This window comes from Pleurodeles waltl, chromosome 9 (genome assembly GCF_031143425.1).
Source record: "Pleurodeles waltl isolate 20211129_DDA chromosome 9, aPleWal1.hap1.20221129, whole genome shotgun sequence".
Taxonomy (NCBI): domain Eukaryota; kingdom Metazoa; phylum Chordata; class Amphibia; order Caudata; family Salamandridae; genus Pleurodeles; species Pleurodeles waltl.
In genome coordinates, this window is record NC_090448.1 from 716,850,994 (window position 1) to 716,871,324 (window position 20,331).

At 41.6% G+C, this 20,331-nt stretch overlaps 1 protein-coding gene across 1 annotated transcript in view; it reads right to left on the bottom strand.

Annotated features, from left to right (window-relative positions):
- Positions 1 to 475: 475 nt before the first annotated feature.
- CTSF (cathepsin F) overlaps positions 476 to 20,331 on the bottom strand; it is a 291,086-nt gene continuing 271,230 nt past the window's right edge. Inside the window, exons 11-14 of the mRNA XM_069207833.1 lie at positions 18,112 to 18,176; positions 13,080 to 13,170; positions 12,317 to 12,375; positions 476 to 9,570 (exon numbers count right to left, since the gene is read on the bottom strand). Coding sequence (XP_069063934.1) covers positions 9,496 to 9,570; positions 12,317 to 12,375; positions 13,080 to 13,170; positions 18,112 to 18,176 — 290 coding nt within the window. The 3' untranslated portion in view covers positions 476 to 9,495. The remainder of the gene's footprint in view (positions 9,571 to 12,316; positions 12,376 to 13,079; positions 13,171 to 18,111; positions 18,177 to 20,331) is intronic.

Here is a 20,331-nt window from a genome sequence, read left to right on the forward strand (position 1 = left end):
CCTCACCACATCCCCTAACTAGCACTACACAGTTCCTCACGATCCCTAAACAAGAATCATTCCACGTATCAAAGGCCCACAGACTAAGAACACACAACTCCACTAACTATAATCAGACATCGCATTGTTCCCCTTTTCTAGAACCACACACATATATACAATTAATTAACACTTTGCCAACCAAGATCCACTGCACGTGCACTAGTCTACCAAACCCAGTTAGTAGTACTGTTGTAAGTGTTAAGTGATATAGCACAAACAGCATTTTCAAATGCATTCGTCACTTCTTTATGGCCATATATCAGATTCCGAGTTTTAACATGTAAAATCTTCAACATTTTCCCCAAAAGAAAATGCATATTTCCAGTTCGTTTGGTAATTGTAAATTGCGATTTGGGTTGAAAGTTGTAATACAGTAATTACTAAACAAGCCAGGTTTTTAGCAGTGAGCTTTAACGTTACAGAAAGTCTGAAATAGTGTAATACCTTTATTATTTGGGAAAGATACATACCAGCACAATATGATTATTTAAAACAAGGTAACACTGAATTACAATTTAATTATTGCAGGTAATAAATATTGATTGAAAGAGTCTTAGTTTAAAACTAGATAAAAATACATCTCGTTAGATATAAGAAATCATCAGCACAGGTACGTATTGGATACCACCCTGAGCGAGGCTGCTGGAAGCACATCAAGAGTCACTCAAACAAACCACTCAGAAGTAGATACCTTCAGCAATTACTTCTGTGCGCAGTTAACGGTTGACCATAATGTCGCGATACGTCCTAATACATGGGAATAACGGGTCAAAGGCCAGGAGCCTGTTGTCACTGTGCACTTTAAAACTGGTCCACTGCGCCACACCCAAGAAGAGGAAACCACAAACTGCCCAACAGTTAGGATATCACATTTTGATTGTCTTGCACTGATTAGCGCTAAAAACCCACTTACGCATCTACATTTCGGCCACGAAGTCTCTGGGCAAAAGGGTCCTTCGACTTCATTTACTCTAAAAAAGAGTCTTGCAGATCAAGACAGACCATGAAATATTCTGGAATAACATTTTCAAAATTAATTTTACATGAAGAAATTTGTCTGTGCACAGTTTTGTGTGACTGTTGGTAGGCCCATTCCAGATGTGTTATTCGTGCGGATTGTTCTCTCTAGGTTACATCCATGAACTGTTCTTCATTTTTATATTTTATATGAAAACCTTCTCAAGTCCGTTATATTGAGGTCTGCTTTTTATGTCATTTTCATGACAGAAATCCAATTTCCCACCACATTGATTCCATTTGTGTGATTGGCTGGTACGTGGGAAAACTATTTTTACAAGAATGAAACCGGGTCAGAAAGGTATTGAGCATGGTAGTCAATGAGGCGAAAATAAGGATGTGAGCATTCTGCACGTGCACCACTTTAATGTGCACTGCTGGAACTGAACGGAAGACCTACAACTTCAGACTTCTAACCTGTTTACCTGAGGTCACAGCAGTAACCAAGGACGCGCGCGCTTGGTCCCTGCTGTGACTGGTAGTTAGAAGAGTGAGTGTGTCCTGGTCACCGAGTCACATATAGTAACCATCTGGGCTGTAGTGAGTAGGCGAATGAGAATGTTAATTAAATATGAGGAGTTTAGGAGTCAAAAGGAGAGTTTCTCACAAACCTGGAGTACAGCGGTGCCGTGGTGGGCTTTTAACACGTTATAGTCAAGGTCTCTGAGAACAAGTGATTTGCCTATGGTCATGGGGTGTCTAGTAGGTGAGTCATGGTTTGAACTGTGTCGGGGTCTCTCTTCCAAGGGGCACAAACAGCACTGGCACACTCTCCCTGAGCCCTGAGTGTACAAAGGCAGCACACTCAAGCACAGGGTTGGATGTTTCTGAGATTACTGCTTGTAGAAATCTGCTCCTCCTACTTGCTGTAGGAATGACTTTCTTATACTTGGTGATGTCATGCGAGGAGAGGTCACACCCAGTATTTACGCTGTTAATTTTAACATTATATCTGCATTTCCTAGAACATTTATGGCATGGCCCTGCAATATCATCTGGCACCTTTTTTATTCTGAGACTTCAGACCGGAGAAAAGGAAGTTAGAACGGAAGAAAAGTCGGAAAAAGAAATAAAAACTATGGCACAGGTGAGTAACAGAGATGAAAAATAACTTTCAAGAGTGAGATATAAAGACAGGAAATGCAGGAGGGTGGAATAAAGAAGCATGAGATAGAATTAAAGCTATGCAGCCTTGGTGTTCATCAACTCCAAAATTCAGCAACACCAACAGTGGTCTCTTAAGAAAAACCCTGGGTCCTTGCACCCATTTGTTTTTATATAAAGTAACCACTGGTGACATCATCAGTGACCAAACCGTAACAAAACGTATAAACTCATCCAATAAACACTGACCTAAAATCAGAGAATGTAATACTTGTGGAGGAGGAAGAATTAGTAGTATGTAATCTCTATTTTTAATTGACTTGGTGTTAAAACACTCACCCCGCACACAATTTATGAAACACTAACAGCTCTTGGTAATACTAGGGGTCCTTCCTTTGAGGGTTTCAAGGACCTTCTTCAATTATTAGTAGCAGCAGTTGTTCTAGTAGTACCACTACTAATAGCAGTAACACCAGCAATAGTAGTTCTAGCAGCAGTAGTACCGTTAGTAGCAGTGGTATTAATAGCAATAGTGCTAGTAGTGGCATTAGTGCTATGAGTAGTAGCTGTAATACTAGTAGCTCTAGCAGCAGTAGTTGTCCCCTAAACACTATTTGCAACAGTAGTAATAATACAAATAGTAGCAGCAGCAATTGTTCTAATACCCCTGCCACTAGTAATAGTAGCAACAGCAGTAAAATAAACAGTAATAGCAATAACACCATTAGTAGTAATGGTATGAGTAATAGTAGTAGCAGCGGTGCTAGGGGTAGTAGTTATAGTACTAGCAGCAGTAGCAGCAATAGAAGAAGTACCAGATGTACTATTTGTAGTAGTAGTGATAATACTAATAGTAGTAGCATTAACAGTAGTAAGGTATAAGTCAAGTCAAGTCTTCAATGTTTCTTAATAAAGCTTTGGAATTGAGATGGGAGTGACCCCAGGGGCAACTCAGCCTGTCCTTTTCGCTGCCTGCAATAAAAATGTATATCTTACTTAATCACGAATTTTCCCACTGTGTGTCATTCTGTTGAACAAGACGATACAATGAAATATTACCTTTAACACAGTTGTACAGAATTCTGGCTTGCTAGTCATCGACATGGACGCTGTTTAGCACACGGAATGCCTGTAATAGCTTATACAGGGGATGGGACATGACCTAGACTGTCAACAACATGTAAGTGGATCCAGCATTAATCCTGTCCAGCTGAGAGGGGGAGACGGTGGCACTGGAAGATATTTAGATTTCTCATATCGGCTTTGTATCGAAGGGATGCAAACTCCTATGTCTCAGAACAACGTATATAAAACTGCGCAGAACAGAAGTTGATGTTCAAAGACTGCAAGGATGGGAGTTGTAGACTGGCCTTTCCACTACTGTCTTGTCATAGCTGTGGAGAAAGACTTCTAACTCTAAGTTTGCCATTAAGGAAAAAAAACGCGCCACCTCTAAAGAATATGATCAATTTCAAAGCCAATAATAAATACTCCAGATCTCCTATTCAAAGTGCTATACACTATACTACATCTATTTGGAAGTGGTTCTAAACTGTTTCTAATGGCATTCTCAATGCATAAGAAGGATATGTAATTAAAAAAACATCCACATACAATAAGATTGCCAAAGAATCTCTTCTGAGTAGACGTATGCTGGGAAGATGCAATAGTCTCTCCCAACACCCATATTTCAAAGGGCCATCTCGTGTCATAGAAAATCATATACTTGAATATTTGTTGCTAATCATGTTTCTATCACGGAATCTTAAAGCCTAAACACATCAATTTGGCTTCCTACTTTAAAATCCTAGCTGTAAAAATGATCAGTTCTTTAGTGTCGATCATCTTATATTCTCCTATATTGTGTATTTACCAGAACCCTAATGCAGTTTACTAGTATTTTGTATCCTCCACTAGCATCCACAAGCTGGTACACTGGGCAATGCGCTGGTATGGAATGCTTGGCTTTAGATGGAAATGTTTCCAGATAATTTATCAATATTGGAATACCTGTTCATTTTTGTAATGCACAATCCTAATTATTTGGGTATTGCTGTATTTGCAGTTGAAAGAAATAAGGCCCAGGATGAAAAATCAATTATTTGAAGACTGAAGTTTTGTCAGGTCATGGAGGCGAACCACAGCTGGGTCTGATTATTGGGAAGACAGTCACTTAACCACTAGACCACACATTAACCCACAGAAATTGATTTGTCATAGCTTATACGGTTTAAATTGCTGAATAATACTTTACATTGGTTAACTGGTGATAGTTTAGGCTGACAAAATGCAAAGTGCATTAATGCTGCAATGAAAGATTTGCATATGCCAACTGTCAAACTTGAAGCAGACATAACGAACCTAAGTGGTTAGTTGCAATCAGGCATATTAACACTCTTTGCCCGAAACATATTTCTAGCTCAAAATAAATTAAAATGACACTGCTTAATGGACACATAAAGTGAGCGCTGATCATGTACTACTACTGTACATTCTGTAGTGTAGAAAAGTATTTGTGAACTCCATACATATTATAAGCTATAGCTGAGTTTGTACGTCATTTAATGCTTCAAAAGAACTGAACAGCATAGGGGCCTTGGGAACTATTGCTTGTAACAGAACTGCTTCCAACATCCTGCACCATATGACCTATATGAACTAAAAGGGAACAGGGTATGTTCGTGAGTACCACTTTAAAAACTGGTGGAGAAACGTCCTCTGTGGCCTTTGGAAAGGAAGCTGCTATTGTGAATCTTGAAGTAGTGAAGGAGATGAGAAATTGCCTACCTTTGGTACCACTCTTCCTGATGGATACTCATCTAACTGCATACGCCTTACCTTGAGGATATCTGCAGGGGCCAGCCATGATCCGGAAACTCAAAAGCAGTGCTCCTGCATGCTGGTAGGTGGTGTGGTGTGGCCCCACGTCGATACTGTTATGCTCCAGAAGTGACAAAAAGAGTTGCATGTAAGTGCCACCTATGCATGCTGACGTCAGTTTCATTCATGAACTTGTCCATGCCCTTAGATGCAGAGCACATTAACAAATCACAAGAACCAGAGTGCCATCTTTTTAGAGGGAAGACATCGAACGGGGAGGGTGGTAAGAAATCAGCGGTGAGCTAGAGTATCCACCTAAAAAAGCTTAACTGAAGGTAAGTAACTGGTTCTTCTCATGGATACTTCTAACAGCAGATTCCTCACCTTATGAGTAGATACCAAAGCAGTACCTCCCAAGCTGGTGGGTCTGTGTAAGGGCTCAGATAAAAATGTTTTTTTCAGGACCTAGCAAGCAAAATTTCTATCTCAATGAACCTGGCTGTCGAGGCAGCAGTGTTTCTTGAACGTATGCACTGATGCCCACATAGCTGCCTGACAGCGATCCAGGAAATGCACGACGAATCCCAAAGCAGTTGTAGCAGCCTTGGCCTTGATGGAGTGGGCTCTTTAACCTTCTGGGGGCTGCCTATTAGCCAATGCACAGCATATTTTAATGCAGACAATTATTTATTGAGAGATCATCTGTTTCTGCATGGCATTGCCCTCTTATGCTCCAGACAACACCCACAAAGAGCTGATCGCCCACCTGATAGTCCCTGGTGTAATCATTGTAAAAGCTGATTGCCTTTTTGGGATCCAATACGATCAAGTCTCTCTTCTTATGTCCAGGGATGAAGTGAAGCAAAGAAGGTTGGGAGAGTGATGGCTTGCCCTAAGTGAAAATGCATCATCACATTCAGTAGGAATGCAGCTTGAGTCACCAGTTTGCCAGGAAAAAAAGGTGGCATAAGGATACTAGACTGGAAAGGCCGAAAGTTTGTTCACTCTGATGTTATTGCGACCAAGTAGGTGCAGAGGACAACTGATTGGAAGACAGATACTCAAGCCCAGAAGTTCCAGGTACCACACATTTGTGGTCCAATCTAGAGTCATTCGGAAGAATTGGCCTGGTCGTTCCTGATCTTCTTCAGAACATGTGGCATGAGAGGTAGCAGTGGCAGCCATACAGGCGTCCTGTGCTCCACTCTAGGCGGGATTATTCTCCAAGAGAAAGTCTTTTTGGAACTCCCAGTGTTGACACTATGCATTCTTGGCAGGGGCAAAGAGATCAAGCCAGAGTTCTCCTCAATTGTTAGAAGATGTAAACTGCCACCTCTGTATTTGATGTGTATTTATGATACACTAGGTGCCACCAGCTGAGTTCACCCAACCTAATGTTCAAAGATCCTGCCCAGTTCAGTACCAACAGGTAAATCCCCTGAAGATTCACCTAGCACCAGGGGCACAGGGCCTCTTGATACCGGACCCAGGACCCAACCAGTCCTGCTTGTTGCAGTACTATATGACAGTGGTGTTGTCTGTGAGAACCTCCACCAGCAATCCCTTGGTGGAAGGTTGAAAGCCCTTCGATGCCAAGCAAATTGCCAGCAACTGCAACAAACTGATGTGGAGATGTGTCTCTGCCAGAGACCAGAGTCCTCTAATTGCCACCTCTCCTAGATGGCCTTCCTAATCCAGTAACTACGCATCTGTCACCATTGTCAAGTCCAGGTGGGGTAGGAAGACTGATGTGAACTGGTCCAAATGTGCTTAAGTATCCATCACTGAAGATCTTTTGCAGTCTCCTCCCATACCTGGATGGCATCTGACAGGTTCCTATGGTGCTGGATCCACTGAGATGTCAAGTGCCAGTGCAAGGCTAGCATGTGCCACCTGGCATGAGTGACAAGCAGGATGGAGGAGGCTAGTAGCCCAAGAAACATCAAAACCTTTCTCATTGAGACCCAGAAGAGACACGGAAACATCAGGTTCATGGCACGTATGTCCTTGACTTGTTGGTCTGGAGACAAGGTTCGAGTTCACACTGCATCCAGAATGGCTCACATAAAAGGATGCTTTCCAAAGGAGTCAAGTGTGACTTTGGCAGATTGACTGAGAACCCTAAAGGACATCAAAAGGTTTGCTGTATTGTGGAGGTGGTAGTGACTGAATTTGGTGGGCCTCCCTTCAACAGCCAGTGGATGAGATAGAAAAAACTGGTATCTCCATTCTCCAAAGATGTGCTGCAACCACCACCATCCTTTTGTGACTACCCGAGAGGCACTGGTGAAGCCAAAAGGGAGCATGGCAAACTAAAAATGCTCATGGTTCACCTTTAACCGCATGTAGCGTCTGTGGGCCAACAGGACAAGGATGTGCAAATAAGGGTCCTGCAGGTGTAGCGCCATCCTCCAACCTCCAGAATCCTGGACAGAAAGAACCTGGCCAGGGTAAGCATTTTGAATTTGTTCTTGAGCAGGAAGGCATTGAGTTGGCAAAGTTTTAGGTCACGATGGGGACCTCTATCCTATTTCGGCAGATTAACGGGAACAGCACCCAACCCCCACTTCTGAGGCCAGCACCCTCTTTATGGCTTTTCTGGCCAAATGAAGCTTCACTGCCTGATGCAGATGACGCATTTGATGACATCTTGACCATCCTAAATGGTTTGGGCTAAGGAAGCAAGTAAGTCATAGAGGACTCCTGGTGAGATCTCACCAACCATGCCCCAAAGTGCATGGGTGTGGTGACCGAGTACGTAGCTTCAAGGTTGGTCAAGGAGACCATTCGCTTTTCAAATGTATCCACACAATTTGACTCCCTGTGAGAAGGAGTGGTTGGAAAGGCATTAAGGTTTACTCTACCAGTGGAACCCTGTACTACCAAGCTTTCAGGGATTTGGTGCTGAGTCAAGAAATCAAGGTCACCTGGGGGCAGTACTGTGACTAGCAACTTGTCATTTGACTGGGGGACTAAAGCATGGTTTAGCCCAGAAGCCCAAAAATGTGTTTGTCCTCAGCTGCCTTTCTAACCACAGTGGCGAAAGATGTACTTACTTCTGTTGCTGGGCTGGTTTGGGTGCACTCCATTACCAGACGAGGTGTTCTGCCTACTGGCATCCTGTAAGTCTATGTACCAGTTGTCAACACTCGGTACGAAAACATCCTTCCCCATCCCAACCTTTGTCACCCCCCATATGACTGGCTGTCATCTGACCCAAAAAGATGGTGCAGTGTCTGTGCACTGTAGGTAGCACAGAAGTGAATTTGTGTGTGAGTCTGACACATTTAATATAGGCTGAGGCACATCAAGATCTGGACATGGTTTCAGTCAAGACAAAAACGGCTTGTAGTTGAAAACCACAATAGGTTGCAGTTGATCCTCCGGCGTCGGTGCACTGTTGATATTCGAGTGGCTGGTGCTGATTTTGGCACCAAGCCCGAAGCTAGTATTAACACTGGTAGGAAACCTGAAAAGGGTTCAAGGGGAACTGATGACACATAGGACAAACCAACCAGCGGTAACCCGACTGGAGGTCCCATGCCAAAGATTGGCAGCATCTTCTCTTGAAAGGTTTTGACTTTCTGCAATGGTGGCAATAGATCTAGGAACTCATAGTCCATTGGCACCAAGGATAGAATCGACTCTTTGTGGAATGGGAGTGAGACCTGGAGGCATTGGTGGCACCCTCACCTTCTCTGGAGAGAGAGATTGACAGGAAGGGGCTGAGTCCCGCTTGGACTTCATATGTTTCTTCTGTGACTTATCCGAAGACTTCGAACGTGAAGACGATCTGCCACAGGAATGACTTCAGAAGCTGGTGCTAAGCTACATAGAGCATCAATTCACGGTCTTGATGGCCTATGGATTAATCTGGGTGCAGTTGTCACAGGCCTTGGAGTCGTGCATCAGACCTAAACACCAGAGTCACACCTTGTGGGACTCTGTCACAGACATCTGTTTGGGACAGCCCTTACTAGGTTTAAACCTTATCAGTTTACTGGTGACATGTCCCTTGCATACTGGAAAATATATGAGAAAATCTCTTTGCAGAATGAAAAAAAGGAGGAGCACCAGATCCACATCTGAATAAGCAGAAAGAAAGAAACTGACAACAGCGTGCATAAGTAGCGCTTATATGCAACACTGTCACCTCCAGAGTGGAACAGAGTCAACAAGGAATCGCACAATGCCACCTACCGGGGCGTAGGAGCACTGCTTTTGAGTTTACAGATCATGTCTGGCGCCTGTTGATAATCACAGGGTAAGTACGCTGCAATGAGAAGTATTCATCAGAAGCTAGTGATTATGTAGTTAAAAGGGAGCAAATGTGAAGGAGCCTCTAAAGTTCATTGATGTGAATACTATTAGTAGTATAATGTCTTGGTTTCTTTCTCGTCTAAAAGCTGAATATTCAAGTGATAGCCGGAACTTGAAGTGATGAAAATAGTCCGTAAGTGAGGATGAGAAGCTGTATCATCTTCCAAAATCCAGACTGTTCATGAGATTCCTCTAGTCTATAACCGAAGAGCTGCACATTGTGTTCATTCCACATGCTCTGGAACCCCTGTATAGGTAGTAATATCCCTAGAAACAGAGCGAAAAAGATTCAATTGGATTTAAATACTTAGAGAGACAACAGAAACGTAAAGCAGATAGAAAAAACATTACAAGCTGTTACCCAGCTGTTCCACATCTGACATAATTCCCCAGCGTTCAATACTTCACTGTCCACCCATGATAGCCTTGAAGCCAACTCCTGGTGTGCCAAAAAGCCTCAGCTCAGAGTACTTCCATGTATACAGAACAGATAATGAGAACCTGTGCTTTGTCAATCATGAGGTGTGGGATTTGGAAATGTATTTCTGCACATGCTGTAGAAGTACAGAATTACCAATAAAAGTGATTGTCAAATGGAAAAAAATCAGCAAAATTGAGGGGGGCGTCAGCCTAAAACTAAACCAAGTGGTTAATTAAATTAAACAGCAGCCTTGCCAGGGTATAGGCAAGCACCCTCATAGCAATGGCTAAATTAATGGGCCTAAGTCATCTTTCAAATATATAATCACAAATAGGTCTGTAAGTGTTCCCATGAGATCCTTTGCATGGTGCATAGGCCACCAAGAAGACACTATCGCAAAGTCTTTCTTCAAAACAGTACAAGTTAGGCTCTCAAGGACGGAGCTTTACCAGGTGAAGGCAGCCCACACTTTGCAAACAGGTGTGCAATAGTGTATTCCACCTCTCAGTGTGGCAGACATTTTAGAACCTAATTCTTATTAGCAGAAACTCAGTAGGAAGGAGAATTATCGAAAATACAGTGGTACATCTCTTTATAGTAATTACATTCTTCATGTTGTATCGGTGGCCGTGATGGTTGCTACTATTATTCTGTAAATAAATTCTACTAACTTAGCTTCTAACAAAAGCCCCCAATATTACTAGCCCAGATCTCTTGCATGTATGCGGGCTTTGGGGAAAAAGTGAAGGAACACTGAACATTATACTGGTTCTCCCTGGAAAGTTCATCTGTTCTGGCAAACCCTTTCAAGATAAGTTTGGGGGAAGTTTACGAGACACCTGTCAGCTTTCCCTACTTCAAATGATACGCCTATAATTGCACCACCAATGGACTACTCGAAACCCAAGAATGAATTGCTAACACAATACCCTTAGGTTGTGTACACTGTTGAATACTATTTTGCCTGAACGTAATTTGTGGATATGATACCAATAAAGCAATTCAATCAACGGAGAAGTGAAGCTAACGTGTTTACCTGTCGATTAACAAATGGACCAGTGTCTCTACACCCAGTTTTGCCAGTTTAGATACTAAGAAACTTTATAATGACCAGATAACAAATTTAATGTAAAAGTGAGAAAAAAGTGGAAAACTGAAAACAAGAAACATTGCACATCTTTTCCTCCATACAGGAACTTAAGGATGTGCATAGTAACTGAATGTTGATGCAATATTCTTTTCCAGTGCAATGTTTTGATTATGAAGGGCACCTTTATCAACGACCACTTGAAGCCTTTAATACATTTGAGAAAAGCAACAATAATTTGTTTAACCAGATAAAACTCTATGGTTACCTTTGTTTGAAACGCGGTATGAATCTGCATGAACATTTAATAGGTTACATATGGTTCAGGAATTGGGAGATTACACTTCACTGACCACAGGATCAAGAAATGGCACTAAGAAGAGTACTCAACTGTCTGAAAAACCTGATCTTGCAGCAATCCAGAGGTTCAGGCAGATCGTTTGCCAGAAAAAGAAAACACCCACTAAAACCGCACTTATGGTCAAGGTAACTACTAAGTACAATACCTGAGCACTATACCACAAAGATGGATTCAAATGGTTACAACCGGTCAAAAAGCAATGAGGATCGTCAGTGCTTATGCAGCTGCTATTTTTTCGAAAATATATATTTTGAAAGAATCACCGGCAATGCTAGATTCAATAAAATGAAGCATAAAAAACATACTGCCATAGAGTAAGTTCTGGACAACAGCTTCGGAGGACAAACTACATGAGAGGAAACTAGTAGGAGTGGGCGAGAGTGAGTGAGTGGGTGAGTGGCTGGTGGTGGTGTTATTGCATTGGTTAGTTGAGGTGCTTTTTCAGTTAAGTGTGGGGACTAAGTGCAGTCTTCATTCCTGCAGAGGCCTTCTACAGGTTCTTGACATTTGTGGCCTGGAATCCATCTTTTAAAGTAATCTGACATTAACAGACGTAACATACTCAGTGGCACATCAGGATGGCACTGACTGCAACCAAACATCTGTGAAAATACTTTGATGTATGTAAGCTCAACCCACGAACATAAGAACCTAACGTCTACCTGCTCTGGAGCTGCCAATCCTAAAAAGGATGAAAACAGAATGGCTATTATTGTCAGATCACTGCAGAAGTACCAACCCCCTGCTATATTTAAGTGCCTCTTTCATTGTTATGCCAGCCTGAGACAAGTTTCCAATATCTCTCGACACCAGACCACCACTCCTGTGAAGTCCAGTCATTCCCCCATGTATTGTCCTATCTTTAATAAAATAACCTGACCTGCTCCAAGAACCAATGTTTTACTATCAAAGCCTCCCATACCCATAATCAAGCCTAGTCATCTGGATAGAAATCTATACCAAACATTTTGGATTTGGAAGGCAAGTTTGTAATTTTTTTTATTTTAATGCAGTTTTGAATGTTGGGATTACTTTAGGTCTACCATGCAGAATAAGCCACCTCTGCAGTATCCGATGAAAACTGTTGACATCATGTTTATATGACTCAAATTACAAAAGGATGAAATTCAAAAGTGTAACCTACCTTCTCCCCCCAGTCCAAGCCCCAGCTGTTCTTAATTGCCCAGAATGGAGTGTGGTCACCTAAAAGGAAAAAAAGGGAGAAGTAAGAAACATGAAAAGTAGAAATAGCTGTCTCCAGGGCTTGAAATAGACAAAAACAAAGAAGGTATCCTTGTATAACCAACAATATTACTGCAGATGTATTAAAACTGTACGTTCTGTAAGATTATAAAACTTATTGTGAAGCCATACCAGTCCCTAAACCACCTAGGCAAGGTTTCATTATTGATATTCTTTGTATTTGGTTCCTATTTTGCTTAGAGAGCATGAGGTGAAGCTCTTGTTAGATTCTGGCCCGCATAAAAAGATATAAGGCAGAAAGATGGTGCTTAGATTATTACCCCCAGAAGATGAATGGCTATCCAAGGGTCTTCTATGGATCTACTCAAAACAAGCATAGAAAAATACCACTAAAGAAAATAAACCTTTAGAACACTCAAGGAAAGGAAATACGTCACGTAGTCTAAAACGAGATGGCTGGGAGGGCTGTTTTGTGAGAGATAAGGGCCCGATTTAGAACTTAGCGGACGGGTTACTCTGCCACAACGGTGATGGATGTCACATCTGCTGAAATCTAAATCCCATTATATTCAATGGGCTTTAGATTTCGGCGAACGGGACATCCATCACTGTTGCAACAGAGTAACCCGTCAGCCAAGTTCTAAATCAGTCCCTAGATATTTTCTTAAGGAAGGATGGCCCTTCTGAGGAGGACAGTCACTTACGTGTTCCATAGCCCACCAGCAGCACTGCATGATCGATCATCCAGGGGTTGCAAAGAATTCGGAAAGGGTGAGAGATCCCTTTCCTATAAAACTGAAAAAGACAAGAACATTATCAAAGCATGCATATTCTGGGGTAAAATAAGGTCATGACTAGTCTGGTAACCAAAAGCACACCTGAAAAGTCTGGTGATATTAGATCCATACTACACCAAGCAAACATAATGAGTGAGTAAGAGCCTCTGCTGGGTTGTGTGGAGGGCCAAATGCTTCCCACAAGCAACGTTTGGAATTATTAGGCCAAACACGGACTTTTCACTCCAGGGCTGCCACAAAACCACGAAGCCCTATTCTACTGTGGCAGTAAAGGCAGCCATCAGGAAAATCTCCCACCTTCCCTGCGCTGTAGTCTGGCACGGGGATTGGCAAATATCATTATAAACATTGTTTACTTTTAACAATCTGCTGCATAAAATGTACAGAATTGCACTGGAAGCTTGAATTAAATACCTATAAATTTAAGAAATTGTAAAAAGTCGGCATTGAAATTTGCAAGCTGGAAATGCAATTTCTGTTTTCGATTCTCTGAAGTGGATGTTCAATTGCATTGGTTTAGTCCTCATCACTGATCTTTCATAACCGACCAGTGCTTAATTTGAGTCGGTGTTTGCCAGTGGGGCATGGGACTGATTTTTGGTGGCTGCCATTTAGCTTTCCTGATCTGACGTTTAAGCGAGAGCAAGAAAGGGAAAAAACACACGGGGAAAAGAGGTAGGAAGAGAAAGACAGAAAAAACGTTGCAAAGGGAGAAAGCAGGAACCTGCACGAGTGAGATAAAGGGGCATGGAGTGTCTAGTGGTGGATGGAAGAACCATGAGGTTGAATCAAGACTACGCAGCCTTGGCATTCAGATCGCTGACACTTAAAACCGTCACCAGTGGGTTTCTGGGTAGAGGTTTGAGCACCAGCCCTCATTCTTTTACAAATTAAGCACTGTCCCCCACTACGAAAATTCATATCAGAAGTGAAACTTAGATGTAGACAGCCAGACAACCCATTATACAATTTCAACATGCACTCACTTAACAATTTATCCATTACCAGAAGTGCACTATCTCTGGGAAATATATCCAGATATGGTAATAATGTTTCAGTAAGGCATTGCCTTTGGTTTAAGGCATTGTACAAACAAATGTGAAGAATCACTGATAATATTACCACATGCCTTATTTACTGATTTTGATTTCCACCAGTCGTACCAAGCAGACTACATTTACAGGATTTACCTAATGTGATGCAGAGTCAGATTACTGATGGGGTATTATTACACCACTTAAATTCTGCAGAAACAAGAGAAATGTGCAAAAGTTGTGTCAGCGACACAGAAAGGAAGCCATTTGACTTTTCTCCATGTTATGGGATTACCAGTAATCCATTCTTCTTTTCAAGCAACATCGAAACACCAAGCAGTTGTTTCATGCTTTCGCTATATCTGATGCTTGAAACATCCTTAAACTATAAATAAATGTTATTGTTGCGTGATTTTTGGCAAGACACCCTCTAATGGGTCTCAGGAGTATACTGTTTGAACATTTTAGAAAAATAATTAGTAGCAACTTTTTCTATAGTAAACAAAAGCAAAACCTAGATCCTCCCTTTTGTCTTGCTATAAAAAATGTAAGGCATTGATAGGGTATCTCAGAGACTGGCTGCTCTGGAAGGTTAAGCATTCCATCCATCAGTTTTTGTATACTTCAATGCAGCGCCCTACGTACGATGGGTATGCCCAGACATGGGTCCCGTGACCTGACTGACTGGAACCAAGATGCACCCAACATTTGAGCTCCAGTGAAGGCGAAACAGGTTTTGGGTTGCTTGAGTTCCATTCCGGGAAGATGTGGCTGGGGTTTGGGTTGGACTGCTCCTACTGAAGCAGGGTCAGCACTGATTTGCATGTGGCAGGGTCCAAACTGAGGTGACGTTCTGCAAAATAAGGATTAATTAGAACGTGGTCCCTAGGTGTGTCTGGTACATCCAGATATGGGTCCCATGCTCACTGTGCCACGGTAACCAAGCAGCATCCGACTGATTATCCCAATCAGGGTGATGTGACCTTGGGTTGCCTGTGTTTCAGTTCAGGAAGGATTCAACCTGGCAGTTCGGGCTTGGCTAATCCTATGGGAGCAAGATCAAGACTGATTTGCATATAGCTGGGTCCAAACTGAGGTGACCTGGTATGTAAAATAATTGACTGGGATTCGGCTCGATGCAGTGGCTAAAATTTATTCAAGTAGTCCATCCATCACTTTTTTGTATAATTTAGTGTGATGCCCTAACTGCGACAGGTATGTCCAGACGTGGATCCTGTGTTCACTGTGCCACTGGAACAAGAGTGTACCAGACTGATAACCCCGAATTAGGGTAAAACCGGTTTTAGGTTGCTTGTGTTCCAGTCCAGGGAGGACTTAGCTGGGCAGTTTGGGCTGGACTGTTCTTGTTGGAGTAGGGTCAAAACTGATTTGCATATGGCTGGGTCCTAACTGAAGTAGAATGGTGTGCAAAATAATGATGGACTGGGATGCGGGCCAATTAACTACAAGTGGCTGAGATTATTTCAAGCACTCCATCCACCACTTTATTGTATACTTCAATGTCCCAAGTGCAATGGGTATGCCCATATGTAGGAACAGTGCTCACTGTGCCAAACAACCAAGCTGCACCCAACTAATAAACCTCAATCAGGGCAAAGCGGGTCTTGGGTTGATTGTGGTCTGGTTCAGGGAGGACCTCGCCTGGCAGTTTGGGCTGTGCCCTTTGGATCAGAGTCAAGACTGATTTGCATATGCTGATCCCAATTTTAGGTGGCATGGTATAAAAATAACAATGGACTCCAATGTGGCCCTGACTAATTGGCAGTGGCTGAGATTAATTCAAGCATCCCATCCTTCACTTTTTTGTATTCTTCAGCCCAGCACCCTAAGTGCGACAGGTATGTCCAGATGTGGGTCCCATTCTCACTGTACCACTGGAACTAAGTTACACAAAACTGATGAGCCCAACTTACGGTGAAACCAGTATTCGGTTGACTGTGTTCCAGTTCACGGAGGACCTAGCCTGGCAGTCTGGGCTGCACTGTTCCTATAGCAGGGTCAAGACTGATTTGCACATGGCCAGTCCACCTGAGGTGGCATGGTGTGCAAAATCCAATGCACAGGAATACAGCCAGAGTAACTATCAGTGGATGAGACTAAGTCACGCATTCCTTCCATCACTTTTTTGTATACTTTAGTGCTGCAGGTATAGCAAATAACTTGTCCGGTCAGAGACAGAAATAAATGGAAAATTATAATTTGGAAAAGCTTTAACTAAAAGTTCTTGTAAATAAGGCTGCTACCAAAGTCCCCAATATGAAGTTGCTATAGAATGCTAATGTCATGTTTAGGCAACAATGTTTCAACACGTGGAGGGGAAATAGAGGAAGTCTTACTGTTATACCACAATTCAGCCACAATGTCGGACACATAAAAAACACCATAACAGTGCAAGGCAAGCGAATGAGCAGACTAAATTATGGAGATCTCACAATCACCCCAGAAAGGAACAAAACATGGAACAAAGTTGGTAAATAATTTCCTTGCTTCAATGTCACAGTTCGCTGAGAATGCTGCAATATCCAGGCCACGCAAAACAGAAGGGACAATCCGTATACTGTATATCAGTGTTGCAGTTAGGTGTCCACATACAGCCAGTGAAGATTGGTGCAGAATTATTTATTTTGTAGCTACACAGATTATCTTGTTTCCAGCTTGACTAGCCTTGAACGGATCACAAAAGAGCTTTCAAGTAATGATTCAGAAGAAATTTACTTTTGTCTTATCATCTTTTGTTGCCTAATGGTTATTTTAGTTTTTTTTCAAATACAATATCTATACAAAGTCTACAAAGATTGATTAGTTTCCCCAGTGGTGCTGATGCATATTTTTTATACAATTGTATGTAACGCATGGATATTAGAAGAAGAGTAACATAGCTGTTCCATCTGTGAAGAATCCTAGAACGCCAATGGTGTTTAACCATGAGAAGCAATAATAAAACTGGGGTCAATATAGAGTTTTGACCAGCACGAAGGAGCCAGAGAAATTAATTGGTGACAGTCCTATGATATACCGTGAACCACTAATGACCTATACTTCTTTCCTATTCTACCTTCCTCTTACTTTAATCTGTATTGCTTGGTAAAGTACAGTTTATATTATCACTTTGTTCTATAGACTTGCAAAAGTTATGAGTTTTGTGATGGAGAAAATTAACTCTTCCGGTACAGTTTAATCTCACAACATACTTCAGCATACACTAAATCTCATGACAAAGATGTCTTCAGTTTTACAGAGTTTTAAATGATCGCAATTAGGAATTTTTAAACGTCCTTCTGGAAACTGGTTGATTTTAAGAAGTTTCCAAACTACACAAATTATGTAGTATGAACTTCTGAGAAATATGCAAGGGCACGAGGAAGTGACATTCAGCCCAACCCGTATTTAGATTATTAACATTTGCTTCAAATGAAAACAAAATTAATGGCACAAACACTCCAAATGTGAGTCATTTTAAAATGTCTTTATCAAAGGGATTTCTGCCTCCTGGTTGTTAATCAACAATGCATTAGCTTTCTGGATCACAGGAACCTCTGTTCTATATGGAAAAGAGATTACAACGTAGGACAGAAGGTTGAATATTCACATCTGGTGGCTGCTAGGTTCCTACTACAATAATTTCTGAACTTGCCTGGAGAACGGCATGTTGTGGAACCTATTTCTTCATCAGATGCCCGAGTCCCAGAAAATTACCTCATTGTGAACAAGCATGTGGAGAAATGTTAAGCATAAAGTCCTTCTCATGTAGCTGAAGCCAGATAGGGGGCCCCTTTGGTTTGCTTTTTTTGTGCCTCAGAGGGTGACTGCTCTGGCTATCGGTTCTTGTGCTGTGGCACAATGCAAAGAAGGAGGGGGGGCAATGATCAGCTAGCTTCACTTACCTGCATGGCAAAGGCATTAAGAGCAATGGAAATGGGACCATTTTCTGCCAGCCAGGCTGCAATTTCTGCAGAAAGGAAAAAGACAGAGTGACAATGATGATCCTCTATCCCACAAATAAATCAAATAAATGGAGAACATTATATTCAAATTAAACTCCTTCTTTCTAACAGGATACAATTACCGAACAGGGCGGTAGAAACTTTCAGGTAGGCATGGAGAAGGTGAGTGGCTACAGGCTTTGATTCTGCCCTTTCTGAGCTCCTTCAACGCTCCAATGACAGTAGTTGACATACAGGTTAATCAAAAGACCTCAGAGGGATATTCTTTGGATTATGTTTGGGTAGCAGAGGCTGAGATCAGAATCATGAAGTTTACCTTTTCAAAGAGATGAACGTTTGCACAAACTAATAAGCAAACTTTCACTACAGTTGAATATTTGTTTTCTCTTTTTACTTTGGATTTCAGAAATCAGTTACACATATCCTAGAAAGATCACCATACTTTAGTTTGAGTGATACAAAGAAAATAGATACTGTACATTATAATTTGAGGTCAAGTAATTTAATGCGTCACTCTTACCAAGCCCTATTCTTTGATAGAAAACTGAATTAAACATCACCCTGCATCTGACCAAATTTCCTACATAAGAATTCCTTAATGCATAATGATCAAATTTCTTTACTTTATCAAGTTCATGTAACCAAGCCAAAAATGTTGGTGATTGTGTTAAGTTCAACAGCCACGTTATAACTGACCCTACAGTAAACACACCAATAAAAATACAATAAAAATCAAAAGAACAGTTGGACCCAGTTACCTGATTCATCCAGAGACTGGAAAATCAAAACATTGACACACAGAATTGAATCACTGTGGGATATACATACCCAAGCAATACAAAGCTAATCTCTGACACTGTTGTATTAACACCCGGCTCATTGACTATAGATGCTGACAATAATTTTATGCAGGAAAGACAGAGTGTAATATAGCACCCCCTTAGTGAAAAAAAATCCATCCACCTCAGATTTGCCCCTCGTGTACATGAGAAACACATCTTGCAAGTATCTTGCAAATCGGTTTTGTAACCACTAACCTAGTGTCAACCAACAATTTTGTTTAAGATAGCAACACTCAAGATGTCCTACACAGATCACAGAAAGTGATGCCATTTTCTAATGCCTGAAAAAAACAAGTTTCTAGGAAAAAAGTTTACTTGCAGAATCTGACACTTAACTTATTGTTGATAAATGTAACAACTGGACAACAGTGGACACTTGCCGAAATAGGAAGAGGATCCATCAGGTGGTTTCATTCTGCTTTATCACCAGACTATCTGATCTTTGATCAGAGAATGCCTGACATGAATGATACCAATCCTAGCCCAACTCTTAACCATTTCTTTATCAAGAAATGAAAATATATACACAAAATTTACCAGCTTTGGCCTTGATTATGAGTCCTTTGTTACTGGTGCATTATTTATTGTGCTTGATAAGTCATTATCTATTGGGTGTAATAAATAATGGCAATTATGAGTTGCTCTTTATATATAAGACACCTACTGGCAGTCGCGAGTAAGTAGTTATAGTTAAGACCTACTTTCCATAGGAAAGGTATTTTCTGTTTTGCCAATAACTCTGGTGAAGTTTGAAGACTCCTCACGAAATTTTCAAAACTAGTTTGCCACTCACTTCAGCTCCTGTCTTGAAAGTTTTGTAGTGATTCATTGAGTGGGGGCAGAGAAAAAGGGGGATCCCATAACGCACTTTCCCCATGCAATTTCCCATAGGGATTTTAGACACAACTACAGCCTGAACCGCTGCACGGAATTACACCAGATTTGGCAGAAAGCTAGCTCTTGGTCCAGAAGGAGCCCATTTTGTGATTTGGTGTAAATCTGTTCAGTAGTTTTCGAGTAATTAAAGAAAAAACACAATTGTATATATAGGGTTGTGGACCCTCCGAGGGTCCGACAGATCTCATGCTGTTTGGCTGATCTGATCAGCTGTCAACACTTCAACCAGGAAAAAAAAAATGTAGGAATACTCAGCCCCCCTAGGCCTGGTGGTGGGGTGCCCTAAGGACCCCGCCAGGGCCTAAAGGGATTTTATTTTTATTTTCCCACAAAACCGCGAGAAATCTTCTGCGCTTGTTTAAAGATGAACCTCTATGTGGCCATGTCCAGCGGGTATACGTAATTATATATTTTGAGGAGA